Here is a 15,686-nt window from a genome sequence, read left to right on the forward strand (position 1 = left end):
AAAAATCGTATTAATAATATACATATGTGTGCTCATACATGGGAATAAAAAAAAATTTCTTTTTTTTCAATAATTAAAATATGATCAGGAGGTCTTAAAACGTGTATTTCCGTAAAATAAATTTTACAAAATTTTTTTTTCATTATGGGTACTTTGCTTATGTACGGCTACATAGGTCGGAAAGTAAAAATGCCTGGGCAGTCGAGAATCTCGGCTCGAGAATCCAAATCGTATGCCGTTGACGGGAGGTCGGATTTCAGTTGTTTAGAGCGCGAAGGCAAATGTGAGCCTTGCTCTCTCGACTCCCACGAGGCGATCCGAAATTACTTCGGGCAGCTTCGGAGAATCGAGAAAGAGGGCATGCGTCAGTTTGCCTTTGTCGACTTTCCGAAACTCCACGAGCTCACGTACGCGTATCTGGCATGTGTGCGTGTGCACCCGGCGGTGCTTTTCTGGCATCTCTGACCTACGTTCACGTGATAGCGTAACTGTTGCGGTCGCCGCCTGGCGCCGTGTAGCAGAAGCTCTGGGGGGCGCGAGGTTTAAATCAGATTACACGAATGTAATAGGAAAGGGAGACAAAGTGGAGTCCGCGCCAATTCTAAGGTTTAAAAGTGGTTAGAGATTCTTTTAATGACTTCACTTCGGGTCATAGATTAGCCAATAATTTATTGGAGACGGATGTTTGGATCGTCGTGAGCTCCCCTTTGATCCCTTCTCCTAAGTGTGTAATTCCTGGAACTTGGGCCGTGCGCTATCGATAGCCGGAAACGGGCTGCGTGGGAAAGCCGATAACAGCCACGTGCCGCAGAGGACCGTTCTCGAGGGATCGGGGGTGTGCCGAGGAACGCGCGTGCGAGAGTTTTGCGCCCGGCCCGAATAAAGGAAAGGACGATCTGGAGGGGCCTACGTGTGGGCTGGGCCTCGACCGGCCGGCAGAGCGACTCACTTGAATCCGGAGATCGAAAGTGAACGGACGTAGCATTGTAACATAAGCGAGATCGTACTTGTATTATTTGAGTTAGTTAATAGAGTTGAATCGGCAAAGAGAGAATCATCTTGAATTACGAGAGCGGAAGTGTACGAAAGGGTTACAAGATTCCTGCGAAATCTTGGTTGTTTTGTTTTATATTCCTTTATTAAGTTATAATTAAAGTTCTATTTACGTGTGTTCAAATCGTTGTATCCATTTATTATTTTCCTTATCTAGCGATCTCCGTTTGAAACTCCCGCGTCCAAGGAGCAGAGTGCCTTAGCACTCCACGGGTAGCGTTCCCCGTCGAATTCCCTACGAAGTTTCGGAAATACGCCGCCGGACGCGCAACAAAATTGCTCTGCCGGCCAGCTGCACTTCGATGACCGCACGAGGTCCAGCGCGTCCAACTTGCTACGATCCCTAACCACTTTTAAACCTTAGAATTGGCGCGGACTCCACTTTGTCTCCCTTTCCTATTACATTCGTGTAATCTGATTTAAACCTCGCGCCCCCCAGAGCTTCTGCTACACGGCGCCAGGCGGCGACCACAACAGTCAACTGCTTAAGTTCCCTATCGCACGCTACGCCACGCCACCTCACGTCGCGTTGCCGAACGGTACTAACTACTATATACCATTCCCCCACTCCTACTTCCAATCGGAGGAGAAATTCCCAGAAGTTCTTCTCGCCTGGCATCACTGCGTGTAAGGTTTCTATCAAGTTGTGTGAATTAACTGTGCGATTGGAGTGCATTTTATTTTCCCACGTGGTTCTTCAGCGATGAATTAAAACACTTATGTTTCGAAGTGTTGGGAAAGAGTCTAATGTCATCTTTTATTATTATTCCTACTTGTGGATACACATTAGCACTGTGTAACATGTCCATAAACAATTTATATTGGTGCCACTTGATACAATTTTGATATATTGTACGAAGAATTATAATATTTGGTTATAAACGTAAGTACATGTGATTATGTTTCTAGTAATTTAGTAAATTTGATACAGTATGACGAAAACGTAGGTATCGTAAATTAATTTTAGACTTTTTCTTTGTTTAACTTGTTTAACGTCATTTCTATAATTTTACTTCTTGAATTTATATAAACTTGCTTTCTATAAACAATTTTATGTGCAAAAATACAAATGGATTTGGAAACTTTTTGTATCAAAAACATATATTACAGGTTTAAAAATTAGTTATTCTTAAAAGAAATTAATAAATTAGTGTTTTTCAATGAAGTTAAGTTCTATATATTGCAAGAAAGAATATTTGTTAACATTATATTTCGTTCTTTATTTTATTTTTTATAGTATACATTTTTTATTATGTAAAATGCAAAGTATATTAAACATTAACTATATGTTAAACAATTATAACGTTTCTTGTTAATGTTTAAGTAATGACTAAATCAAATTTGTCATGTTATTTCGTTCAATTATGTATTGTTTGGGTCTTATAAACATTCTTTTTAAAAATTATATTCATACTTATTAACAAAATGGATTAATAAACAAACTCTTCAAAATATACAGGGTGTGGCATGTAACTATTGGTATGATTTTTCAGACATTTTCAATCAGGGGTTGAAAACAGTTATAATATTAGTTTTAGTTCTTGAAACAATTATGAGAACTGAAAAAATGTTATAATTGTTATGGATATATTGGCTTTGGCTTATCAGCTATGGTTTTCCAGAACCGATATTATGTCAGTTTTATAACTGTTATTTTTTTGTTCTATTTCAATTATAGTTCAGTTTTCTACAATAGGTATATTGTAATTAAATTTAAGATTTTTGTTGTTGCTGTTGGACTTTCGACAAAGGACATAAATTACGAAATGCAAAAGATGCATTAGTACGTGTCCCATATACAATGTGTCATACATACACAGAACCAAAAAATAACTATAATGTTTGTTCTGAAGAACTACAGCTAACATCAGTATAGACTAGAACTAATATATTTATAACAGTTATGACACTTTTTCAATTCTCGTAACTGTTTAAATTCAGAACTGATGTACAAAGGTTTGAAACAATTATTTTTGGAACCATTTTAAACGTTTCAAACAAAAGTTGATTAGTTTTGGATCAGCTACAAACTGTAACAATATAAAAAATTAAAACAAAAAATTCTTTTTACTATAAAAATTCAAGGTTACCTTCTTTAAATGGCATTGCATATTTTTGTTCATATACCATGATCTTAACTTCAGATTTTAACTTTAATCAACAAAAACATTAACATCGAAAGTTATCTTACTTAAGTTAATTTATAATAAGTGCTCGAATGTGCTAATGCTATAATAACATTGTCATCATACGTAATTGGATTTGGATTATTTCTTTGTTTCAAATATTCTATGCTTTCTTAAACACATTCTAATTTTATAAAACAAATTTGGGCATGGGTGATGTCTCTTCAGATATTTTGTACTATAGTATACATATAATTGCACCTATGCATGCATTCTTGTCACATTTAGAGTATGGGCAACATATCAACTTTTTTATTATAAGAATACATGTTTAATATTTTAATAAGAACAAAAAACTGAATATTAGGGCCATCTTAGTAGAATTAACTTGGTGCGGCAAATGTCCTCTGAACACATAAGATAAGTCATGGGAAAACTATCAACATAATTTGTTCACACACTTTCATTTACACTGTTGTCATTACAAATATTGAAGCAAATGTTTTGTTGATTAAATTTATATATTTGATGTCACTGTCATCCAAATGTTATGGTATATTAAATCATTGAATTCGTCTTGACACGAGTTACAATAATATGAAGAAAAAATATGTAATAATATCATTTGAAGAAATGAAGTTAGCTTTGATTTTTTATATTGTAGTTTGTAACTAATCCAAAACTGATCAACTTTTGTCTGAAACAATTTTTTATTATACCATTGAAAGTGTACAAAAAATTGTGGCAACAGTTATGTGTCACATCCTGTACATACATTACATTGAATAAACATAATGTCAAAGATAAGATAAATATAGTATTAAAAATTGTGAATTCGTTGTCAAAGAATCAAAGTTGTAAAATAAAACATTGCATCTACAAATTAAAATAAATAAGCAAGGTGAAAGGTTTAGAGAAAAATTTGAAATATTTTTAATCAATTCCAAAAATGATAACAAATTCAAGACAACTTCATTTAATATTTATATTGAAGTAACAAGATTGTTAGGAGATATCTATTAAATTATTTTGATAAAAAGAAAATATAAATTATTTTATAGACATTATTTTTGTAAACAAAATGAAAGTTCATACTTTCGGATAAAAAGTTCTTTAAAGAAAGGTAGGGGCTGAGTTAAATTTAAGGACTTTACATTCTAAACAATATTATACACAAGCATTTGGAAATAGATGTATATGTTTTATGTTAGTCTATACATAAAAATATAAAATAATGATGTTTCATCATTTATGAAATAAATTATGCATGTGCATGTAAAAATAAATATAAGATTTTTATATATACCATTCTAGGTATTTTCTATCTTATGAAAGTAACTGTCAAGTTAAGTCGAGGAATATGTTAGAAAAATGTTGAATATTATACGAAGTTGGAGTACTTTTATAATAATATTGTTACACAGAATGTTTATAATTTTCTTTTATTTTAGTATGTAATAATATGTATCTGTACTTCATATTACATTGATCAAAGTAATAAAAATGTAACACAAATAACTAAAAATGTATGATTTTTATGTTTCATCTAAAGTTACAATTGTATTAAATATACTACCTCAGCAATGGATTTTGTAGATGAAGTCAGTTTAAATATATATCCTATTTAACTTTATTTTTGAATTGTAGCAAGTTTCTTTTTTGATATGCTATATGTGTTTACCTTTGCAATTGGTGTTTAAAATGACCTCCTTACATCTAAATGCAACCTTGCAAATGATATTGAGCAAGCCCATATATTAGGTGCATATTTGCCATTTATTAAATACACAATCTTTCTGATTCTAAGTTAATGGAATTCCATTTTCACACATGACATATTACGATAACCTAATACCTAGTGCTGTAATGACGAAACTAATTGCTGAAATGGTTTTCACAGGCTACAGTGCACCATGTATAACCCCATTAGTATTAATAGTACTAAATACAACATTATGAAAGTTAAAATGACTATTTCATTGATTATTGTGTGTGCTCTTTATCATTTTTGTGTTATATATACATATTTTCTATATCATTCAAACAGTTACTTTCATACAACACGTGAACAAAAATTTATAGCTTTTTATATAACAAAACTGATTTTATTTTCATGTTTATAAAATCTATTTGAGTTCTTAAACATGCTTCAAATTATAACATTTTGTGCAGAAAGCAGTGAAATATTTTTTTTATTTTTGTTGTACATTTATTAATTGCGAAAAAAATATTAGGTAGTAATAATATAGACAGTATACGTACTAAATATTTGTTGTAACTACTTTTTACAGAAATAATAAATTTATAAAAAATAATTTGATTTATTTAATATAAATTTATAATATATATAACTTTATATTACATATATCGAACATAATACGTTTATATTGTATCATCGGATAAGTTGTTGCAGAGTTTCTTTTCATAATACAAAACTTAATTGTATGTAATAATATTCAGAAATATGTGTTTAATCGATATATCTTTGCTAATTGTGTAAATTTTTGTATATAATTAATTTGGAATTAGAGGAGTAATCTTTTATAAATAGATATTAACAAGTTTGTACGATTTGATTTTGTTAAATTTATTAGATAGGAGAGAGAACAATATTTTTCAATCTTGTTAAATACGGTGGTAAATATTTACTTTAGTGACTTTGTCCTAAATCTGTTTATTTCTGATGGTGTTTTTAAAAAAGGCTATACTTCAGCATTGAATAAAAATATAAAAGGGGTTGGGTGAAAAAGGAACGTGTCTTGGTTTTTTTTTTTTTTTTTACAAAAAATAACTTTTACCTAAACAATAATTGCTGTTCGATTTCAGTTTCCGAGAGGTTTATAAAAATTGTTGATGCTATCGCATTCATTCTGCGTCTATGTATACAGGGTGTCCCGTAAATAGTGTAAGAACCGGAAATGGGGTAGCTGAGACGATTCTGAACAACAATTTCCTTAGCAAAAATGTCTGATGGAGCTTCGTTTTTGAATTATTAACGAAAAACACTGACCAATCACGGCGGTCGCCTTCCGCGCGCTCAGGGCCGCCCGACCTCGGAGAGCCACCGCGCCGGGTAGGTAGCAAGATGCGCGTTGAAGATACATCGAGGAACGAATACAAATAATTAAAAATACTACCACTACAACTGTTACCTAATTCGTTAATTACTACGTAATTAGTACGTAAATTACTAAATCGAATTTATTAATTATTTGTATTTGCTGTTTCCGAGAAAGAAGGAACAAAATCTCGGTATTTTTAGGAAATTGACCCTTCGCAACCGAGTGACGCTTCTCGGCAGAGTGTTTTAAAATTAAAATAAAAATTATTATCAGAAAATTAAAATAAATACGGTAAGAACCATTTGTAACCGTTTGTTATTAAAAACTGTACTGAAAAAGCAGACTGGATTTCTGCGTACCGAAACATTCCTCGAATGCAAAGGGTTAATAGAGAAATAATTGAAATTCGACTTACCCATTTATCTGCAAATTGACCTACTGCGCTGACAATAGAGCCCGGCCAATGCACCGCTGTCGGTCACAGCAAGGTCAAAAACCCCAACGAAAATCAGCTGATGGGACGGCCCGATCGCTGTACCTGCTTCTCACCCCGAAAAAACTTCACGCACGGTCACTAACACTTTTCACTTTCACATACCGATGTGTTCCGTTGCATCCTACTTCGATTGTTGCTCCTTCCTGGGTTGATAACGGTGCCTGGATGTTGCTCCCTCCTGAATTGTTACTCCTTCCTGAATGGTAGTTGCTCCCTGAATTGTTGCTCCTTCCTGGATTGTTGCTTCTTCGAACCTTGCTCCCTTCAGGATTGTTGTTCCTTTTCGCTGGGATAATGGGCGCGATACGTGCGGGCGGCTTTCTTCGCGTTCCCCTCGGAGTCCGCGAAAACGAAGAACGAACGATAATCCTCTGCGTTTACGTGTTCCATCGCATGCGTCCGTTTCTGTTCAGAAACGCGTAGGTTCTGTGAAAAATTTTGACTGACAAATTGCATTTCCCTCCCCGAAAAAGTTCCAGGTAAGGCAACCCATTGTCGCGCGATTCGGAGTTACCTGCGATCGGCGAACGTGCAGACCATGTTTGCCGTAAATGTTTGCTGCTAAACCGTACGGTCGGCTCTTCTAATAGAATTTTTAAGATTCACCGTGAATATTTTTTCATGGATAACATATTTAATTGTACAACAAAAATATTTAACACAAATATTAAAAAATATATCTTCTTGGAATTTTCATTTGAGAAATAAGAACTAGAAAAAATATTATTTAATATTCTTTTTAAATATTTTTGTTTTTTGTTGCTCCAATATTATTTATTATCGCATATTATCTATTATGTAATTGACTCCTTCTTCGTGGATTATTTTTTATAAACAAAACCTTTTTATTTTATTTAATTTTTCATGGTATATTCTTCTTTCTTTTTTATAACAAATTTTCCATGGAAAAATATTCACGGTGAATCTTAAAAATTGTATTAGAAAAGCCGACCGTACGGTTTAGCAGCAAACATTTGCGGCAAACATGGTCTGCACGTTCGTCGATCGCAGGTAACTCCGAATCGCGCGACAATGGGTTGCCTTACCTGGAACTTTTTCGGGGAGGGAAATGCAATTTGTCAGTCAAAATTTTTCACAGAACCTACGCGTTTCTGAACAGAAGCGGACGCACGCGATGGAACGCGTAAACGCAGAGGATTATCGTTCGTTCTTCGTTTTCGCGGACTCCAAGGGGAACGCGAAGAAAGCCGCCCGCACGTATCGCGCCCATTATCCCAGCGAAAAGGAACAACAATCCTGAAGGGAGCAAGGTTCGAAGAAGCAACAATCCAGGAGAGCACATTCAGGGAGCAACTACCATTCAGGAAGGAGTAACAATTCAGGAGGGAGCAACATCCAGGCACCGTTATCAACCCAGGAAGGAGCAACAATCGAAGAAGGGTGCAACGGAACACATCGGTATGTGAAAGTGAAAAGTGTTAGTGACCGTGCTGTGAAGTTTTTTCGGGGTGAGAAGCAGGTACAGCGATCGGGCCGTCCCATCAGCTGATTTTCGTTGGGGTCTTTTGACCTTGCTGTGACCGACAGCGGTGCATTGGCCGGGCCCTATTGTCAGCGCAGTAGGTCAATTTGCAGATGAAATGGGTAAGTCGAATTTCAATTATTTCTCTATTAACCCTTTGCATTCGAGGAATGTTTCGGTACGCAGAAATCCAGTCTGCTTTTTCAGTACAGTTTTTAATAACAAACGGTTACAAATGGTTCTTACCGTATTTCTTTTAATTTTCTGATAATAATTTTTATTTTAATTTTAAAACACTCTGCCGAGAAGCGTCACTCGGTTGCGAAGGGTTAATTTCCCTAAAATTCCGAGATTTTATTCCTTCTTTCTCGGAAACAGCAAATACAAATAATTAATAAATTCGATTTAGTAATTTACGTACTAATTACGTAGTTATTAACGAATTCGGTAACAATTGCAGTGGCAGTATTTTTAATTATTTGTATTCGTTCCTCGATGTATCTTCAACGTGCATCTTGCTACCTACCCGGCGCGGTGGCTCTCCGAGGTCGGACGGCCCTGAGCGCGCGGAAGGCGAGCGCCGTGATTGGTCAGTGTTTTTCGTTAATAATTCAAAAACGAAGCCCCATCCGACATTTTTGCAATGGAAATTGTTGTTTAGAATCGTCTCACCTACCCCCCCATTTCCGGTTCTTACACTATTTACGGGACACCCTGTAGATAGAATTCATTGTAGTAACAGCGATCTTTTTGATGAAAAATCTCGGAAACTAAGGCCGAGCGGCGGTTATATGTATAGGAAAAAGTTGTTGAAAATGTTGATTTCTACAACATATTCAAAAATCATCGAAATCGGTGAGACCCGACCTTTTCTAAATAATTACCAATATTTTTGTTAAATATTTTTGTTTTTTGTTGCTCCAATATTTTTTATTATCGCGTATTATCTATTATGTAACTGCCTCCTCCTTCGTGGATTATTTTTTATAAACAATACCTTTTTATTTTATAATCTTAAAATTTAAAAGGATGGAATTTTTCATGGTATATTCTTCTTTCTTTTTTATAACAAATTTTCCATGAACATATGTATATACATATATGTATATACATGTTCTGGCCCTCGTGAAATTATGCTTATCGTAAAATTTCAGAGTCCGTATTCTTTAAACAAATTCCAAATCGAGAAAATGATTACTTTAATCCTAGCATACTTTCACGAGGGCTACAACATATACAGGGTGTTCGGCCACCTCTAGCAACAATTTTAATGAGCGATAGTAGAGGCCAAAATAAGACAAAAATCAAGAATACCAATTTGTTGATGGAAGCTTCGTTAAAAAGTTATTAACGTTTAAAGTGCCGCCCTTACTGAATTTTTTTCTCGAAAATGCGCAAGATTTCGGGGGTATGTCTATTCACCAAAAATGACTGTAATTGAACCCTACAACCGAAAATAATTTTTCCACAACGATTTGCAATTGTTTAATTTTCTCGAATAATTTCACACCTTCTCTATTTTTTTTCTCGAAAGTGGGCAGGATTTCGTGGTTATGTCTAATGACAAAAACTGATTGCAATTGACCCCCGCAACCGAAAATAATTTTTCCACAACGATTTGCAATTTTTTTTCTCCGTTGAAAAATTTAGGCACCTAATTGGATTTTCAGTAAGGAATTTTTTTCTCGAAAGTGCGTACGATTTCGGAGTTATGTGTAATGATAAAAAATGATTGTAATTGATCCCCGCAACCGAAAATAATTTTTTTAGAACGATTTGAAAAATTTTTTTTCGCCGAAAAATTTCAGCACCTACTCGATTTTTTTTCTCGAAAGTAGATAGGATTTCGGAGGTATGTGTACTCACCAAAAATGATTGTAGTTGACCCCCGCAACCGAAAATAATTTTTCCAGAACGATTTGAAATTTTTGAATTTAATTGTTAATAACTTTTTAACGAAGCTTCCATCAACAAATTAGTATTCTTGATTTTCGTCTTATTTTGGCCTCTACTATCGCTCATTAAAATTTTTGTTAGAGGTAGCCGAACACCCTGTATATAATTCTGGTTTGAACAAAATCCCAGACATCGAGGGAAAAATGTGGTCGATTTGGCATGGAATGACCCAGAAGGGAATGACATTGAAAGTTCGAATATAGTGTGAAAATGAACATCAATCTTGAGGTAAGGGTGTATCTTCGTGCGTCTCTCGGATTTTTTCTGGCGTTTAACTCGCCCTCCTTCCCAATCTCTAGAATGATGTAAAACCGTTGACAAAACTTTTCTGAAATTGCTTTCGCTCAAAGCATTTTCAGTTGACGAAAAAGTTGATAGCAGCGATGCTGGAATAAAAGAATAATTTGATTAGATTTTTTCATAATTCAATTAATACAAATCTTATAAATGGTAAATAGAAAAATACCTTTGACAACATTATAAAGATTTGTATTCACGAAAATGAATAATTTTCCTTCGGATGGTTTCACGGGGTTAAAGGGTATAGCCGAATAAGGGGGTCAAATGTGCCCCCAAACCGAATGGAACGAGCCACGGGTCATTCGATAGCAAAAAAAAAAATAACCCCTGTGTGCAAATTTTTAACTTGAAATCTCGACCGTGGGGGTAGTAATGGGGTGAAAACGAAAATCATGTTTTTGAATTATTTCTCTTGACCTATTGAGTAAAAAAATGTAAAAAAATTCAGAGACATTTCGGGTACCGGGGCACATACTTTGGGAGATTTTCAGATTTTTTGATTGAAGAACCAGGTAGTGAAAAATAAAAAACAGCAAAAAATGCCGAAAAATGCCGATTACGTATTGAAGGAGGCCCGGAACTACTTTTATACTTTTACAGTAAACAGGTATTACTATTACTATTACTCTCAATTTTTTTCAGATTTTTCATTTTGGTGCGCCGCAGTGAAAAAAAATAAAAACCGAGTTTTTCCTCATTTTCTGCGTATTAGAGTAACTTACACGTTGAATTTTTATGCATCCTTCAATATATAAGTGTTTTGTAGACTGTTTAATGTTTCTACACTAAGCAGAATTACATAACAATTGAAACAAATAAAATAAAGCCAACCGTTGAGCGCATATATCCTAGAAAATCAACGATATTTTCAACGGCGTCGATGGCGCAGCGTTAGAGTGTCCGACTGCTGAACCGCTGGAAGTTTTTTTACCGTAGGTTCGAGTCTCTCTTCTGGACTTATTATTTTTTTTTCTTCATTATTTTTTTTTTCAAATTCTAACTATATAACAATGCTTTATATTTATTTATAAATGTTCTGATAGCATTTTACAAATATTTTAACCTGAAATATGTATAAATATAGTCTTGGAGTGTTTTTTGCGTTTTTATTTTTTTTGTCAACCACGATTATTGTTTAAACATCTCTTACACTGAAATTAATGTGAAATGTTAGTTTTCAAATCTCTTACCTTTGACTATTGTGAATGGATCGGAGCAGAAGATTGTATATTGGCTTACTATTACTTCTTCTCGCCCTTCGATCAAGCAGATCTTTCCTTCTCGTTCTCTTTCTTTGATAAATATGAATGTTTGCTGCGGCTTTAGTATCTAACGTAGACATGTAAGGGTTATTATCCTTTCCTTACTGCTGGTTTTAAAGATAATGGAAAACACTTGTAGGACCAACCTCTACGGACCATGCCAAGTAATTATGTATAAATCCCATCGCATACAGTAGCTTGAACTGAGTAATTAAAAAATACATTGTGAAACCCGAACGCGACAATCACCCATTGACCTGAACGGTCTGGGCCCTCACCCAACGAACCTTTATTTCCTTCGTAACGCAGGTAGGACAATTAATCATTTTTCCCCGTGGTTTCCATCGAGCAATGATACTTCATTCAAAAATAAGCATGAAACGATCAAACTGGTACTTAAAAATGGGTTTATTAGAAAAAAGTATCATTGGCAGAGAGTGGGTTAATAGATTTGGCGTGGAATGGCCCTTACATGTCTACGTTAGATACTAAAGCCGCAGCAAACATTCATATTTATCAAAGAAAGAGAACGAGAAGGAAAGATCTGCTTGATCGAAGGGCGAGAAGAAGTAATAGTAAGCCAATATACAATCTTCTGCTCCGATCCATTCACAATAGTCAAAGGTAAGAGATTTGAAAACTAACATTTCACATTAATTTCAGTGTAAGAGATGTTAAACAATAATCGTGGTTGACAAAAAAAATAAAAACGCAAAAAACACTCCAAGACTATATTTATACATATTTCAGGTTAAAATATTTGTAAAATGCTATCAGAACATTTATAAATAAATATAAAGCATTGTTATATAGTTAGAATTTGAAAAAAAAAATAATGAAGAAAAAAAAATACTAAGTCCAGAAGAGAGACTCGAACCTACGGTAAAAAAACTTCCAGCGGTTCAGCAGTCGGACACTCTAACGCTGCGCCATCGACGCCGTTGAAAATATCGTTGATTTTTTAGGATATATACACCCAATGGTTGGCTTTATTTTATTTGTTTCAATTGTTATGTAATTCTGCTTAGTGTAGAAACATTAAACAGTCTACAAAACACTTATATATTGAAGGATGCATAAAAATTCAACGTGTAAGTTACTCTAATACGCAGAAAACGAGGAAAAACTCGGTTTTTATTTTTTTTCACTGCGGCGCACCAAAATGAAAAATCTGAAAAAAATTGAGAATAATAGTAATAGTAATACCTGTTTACTGTAAAAGTATAAAAGTAGTTCCGGGCCTCCTTCAATACGTAATCGGCATTTTTCGGCATTTTTTGCTGTTTTTTATTTTTCACTACCTGGTTCTTCAATCAAAAAATCTGAAAATCTCTCAAAATATGTGCCCCGGTACCCGAAATGTCTCTGAATTTTTTTACATTTTTTTACTCAATAGGTCAAGAGAAATAATTCAAAAACATGATTTTCGTTTTCACCCCATTACTACCCCCACGGTCGAGATTTCAAGTTAAAAATTTGCACACAGGGGTTATTTTTTTTTTGCTATCGAATGACCCGTGGCTCGTTCCATTCGGTTTGGGGGCACATTTGACCCCCTTATTCGGCTATACCCTTTCAAGGCAAGATCTCGTGTCAAGCAGAATCTCAGTATCTCGCCCGCATTTCGGGCGATTGTTGCTCGTTTGTTGAAAAGATTTATGAATTTTTGTGCCTGCAAAAAATGTTATGATGGAATTATAATTCTTGTTTTACATACGTAATAGATAAATATATAAAGACGGAAAAATAGAACAATTTAATATAAAAGTTTACCAATTTTTGGCGAAAATCTAGATCTGTTTTTATACTAAGCAGTTTTTATAATAAGCAATAATTTCCAATTCTGTTCAAAATCAGAATTTACATCACAGTTCACTACTGTTGTTTTTTCTAATTGCTGGATCGCCAGTTTGAGCTCAACCACTTGGCTACCCAGTTGGCTCATTCGTGTTAATAACATTTGATATTGCTTCTCTCCGGTGCAGTTTAAATCTACAATAAATTTTATGGTTGTAAAAATTACGTAAAAGTATTGTTGAACGGACGAGAAATTTGTTGCTTTCAATCATTTCGATTTATCTAACAGTTTATCATAATTGCCTTTCAATGAATTTTTCATTTGGTCCTGCAATGCGGTACATGACGAACACGATGATTGTTGAGGTTGAGTTGTTACCAAAGGCATTTTTTCAGTTACTGGTAATTCGCCCATTTTAAAATTGCAGTCAGGATCACTCTCTGAGCTTTCCGAAATTGGTGGTGTAATAATTTTCTGTCTCTTCCCGCCTTCACTGGTTGAATTGTTTTTGCCTTTCTTCCCATGTGCCGTAATTTTCCTTTCATTTGTATCGATAATTGATGACTCATCATTACTGTCATCTTCGAAATTATCCGAAATTGGTGGTGTAACTTTTTGTCGCTTCCCGCCTTTACTGGATGAATTGTTTTCGTCTTTCTTTCCATGTCCTGTAATCTTCCTTTTAGTTGTATCTTTTGATGACTCCTCACTCATCTCGACGACGCACAATTAATATAAATGAGAGCGAAGAACGAACAGCCGCTTAGTTCAGTTTGTTTACGTTGGAAACAAAACAAAACCCGGCCGAAGCTCACGATGCCGTGACGCAATAATACAGGGTGTCCCCGCTAATGTGTGACACCCTGTATGTCTCCGGGGTTGCCGGTGCGTCGATCGGGTCGCTTAGCACGTACTTCACATATGAAGTAGAGGCATTACTAAAATTTTTTCTCCAACACTATCGCTGAAATCAAATAGGACCATTTTTTTTTTAATATCGGTAATTTTAAATATTATATTATCCGTAATTCTACCGCTGACATTCCACATTTGGAGATGGTGAGAATTACAAGGATACGAATAAAGTGCCTTTCTTTTCCTTAATATCTTTCCTGTAATTTCGATATAATTTACGTCATCGTTTGGGGATATCCACATACTACACACTTGTACGATTTCATTACTATTCAATAAAACTGTATTGTTCGGAAATGTAGTGGATAAAAGCGCCTCTTTATACTGAACTCTTTTAATTGGTATTTTCCTCTCTAATTCTTTTGATATTAATTGTCTAGTAATTTGGATTGTAGGTGGAATATCCGCTTTTTCATTCCAACTATGAGAGATTTCATTCCATCGACGGCATAATTGGGAGAGAGGCTTATTTCCATTGTGAATAAGTCGTTTCATTCTTCCTAGAGTGTTTTCAAATGGAAAACTAGAAATATTAGACAGAGAACAGTTCATATTTTCAACATCATCTGCAAGATGGATTAGATTATGGACAATTCCAACCACAAATTCTTTGTTATATATAAATGGCGCTTTCGTCACAAATTTCTTCAAATACAATCTAGCTGATTCGCATTTATCCACGGCTAATTCTTTAGACGATAATATTCTGCTACCAGTATGAAAGAGTAATAAATGTCTATAGACGTCAGTTCGTAAATTTTTTTTAAAGACAACAGGTCCTGCATATAACAACAAAAATCGGTATTCAGTGGCTTTGAATTTATGAAACTCTGTTAGTGATCTAGTCGTTCGTTGAAATTCAGCAGGTACTTTTATTTTTTGTAGTAAATTTGATAATTGCATCTTAGCAGGACCAGTTAGCTTCACCTTTTTCACATTTCCATCTATCCAATAGTGTAATAGTTTTTTTCATAATTCCCAAATACAGCAAGTGCATGAAGTCTAATACAAATTGGTTGATCAAATCAATGTTCGGATATAAGCGAAGTAAAGGAGATATTCCCAAATGATGTTGTGTATTAGTTTGATTTCTAAATGACAAATCAGTTCTTTTTTCAGTATTTACCAATGGATAAATTATCCGGTTTTCGTATCTTTTGCCACGTATCGTACATCTCTCACGGGCCCAGTATCCTGCGTGACCTTTAATACATTTCACAACCGAACGTGCCGGT

The 15,686-nt window shown here is 34.5% G+C and overlaps 2 protein-coding genes across 4 annotated transcripts in view; one reads left to right on the forward strand and one right to left on the reverse strand.

Moving 5' to 3' along the window:
• The first annotated feature begins 1,647 nt into the window (after positions 1–1,647).
• LOC122403581 (zinc transporter 1) overlaps positions 1,648–15,686 on the forward strand; it is a 376,987-nt gene continuing 362,948 nt past the window's right edge. For all 3 annotated transcript variants that reach the window (XM_043407179.1, XM_043407180.1, XM_043407181.1), the window contains exon 1: positions 1,648–1,936. The gene's annotated coding sequence lies outside the window, so the exon portion shown is untranslated. The remainder of the gene's footprint in view (positions 1,937–15,686) is intronic.
• Positions 14,441–15,475, reverse strand: LOC122403584. The gene has a single exon (XM_043407183.1). The coding sequence runs from the start codon at positions 15,352–15,354 to the stop codon at positions 14,452–14,454; it is 903 nt and encodes a 300-aa protein (XP_043263118.1). The 5' UTR covers positions 15,355–15,475; the 3' UTR covers positions 14,441–14,451.

The sequence above is a fragment of the Colletes gigas genome, unplaced genomic scaffold (assembly GCF_013123115.1).
Source record: "Colletes gigas isolate AHSC1104 unplaced genomic scaffold, ASM1312311v1 Colletes_gigas_Sc00062, whole genome shotgun sequence".
Classification (NCBI taxonomy): Eukaryota; Metazoa; Arthropoda; class Insecta; order Hymenoptera; family Colletidae; genus Colletes; species Colletes gigas.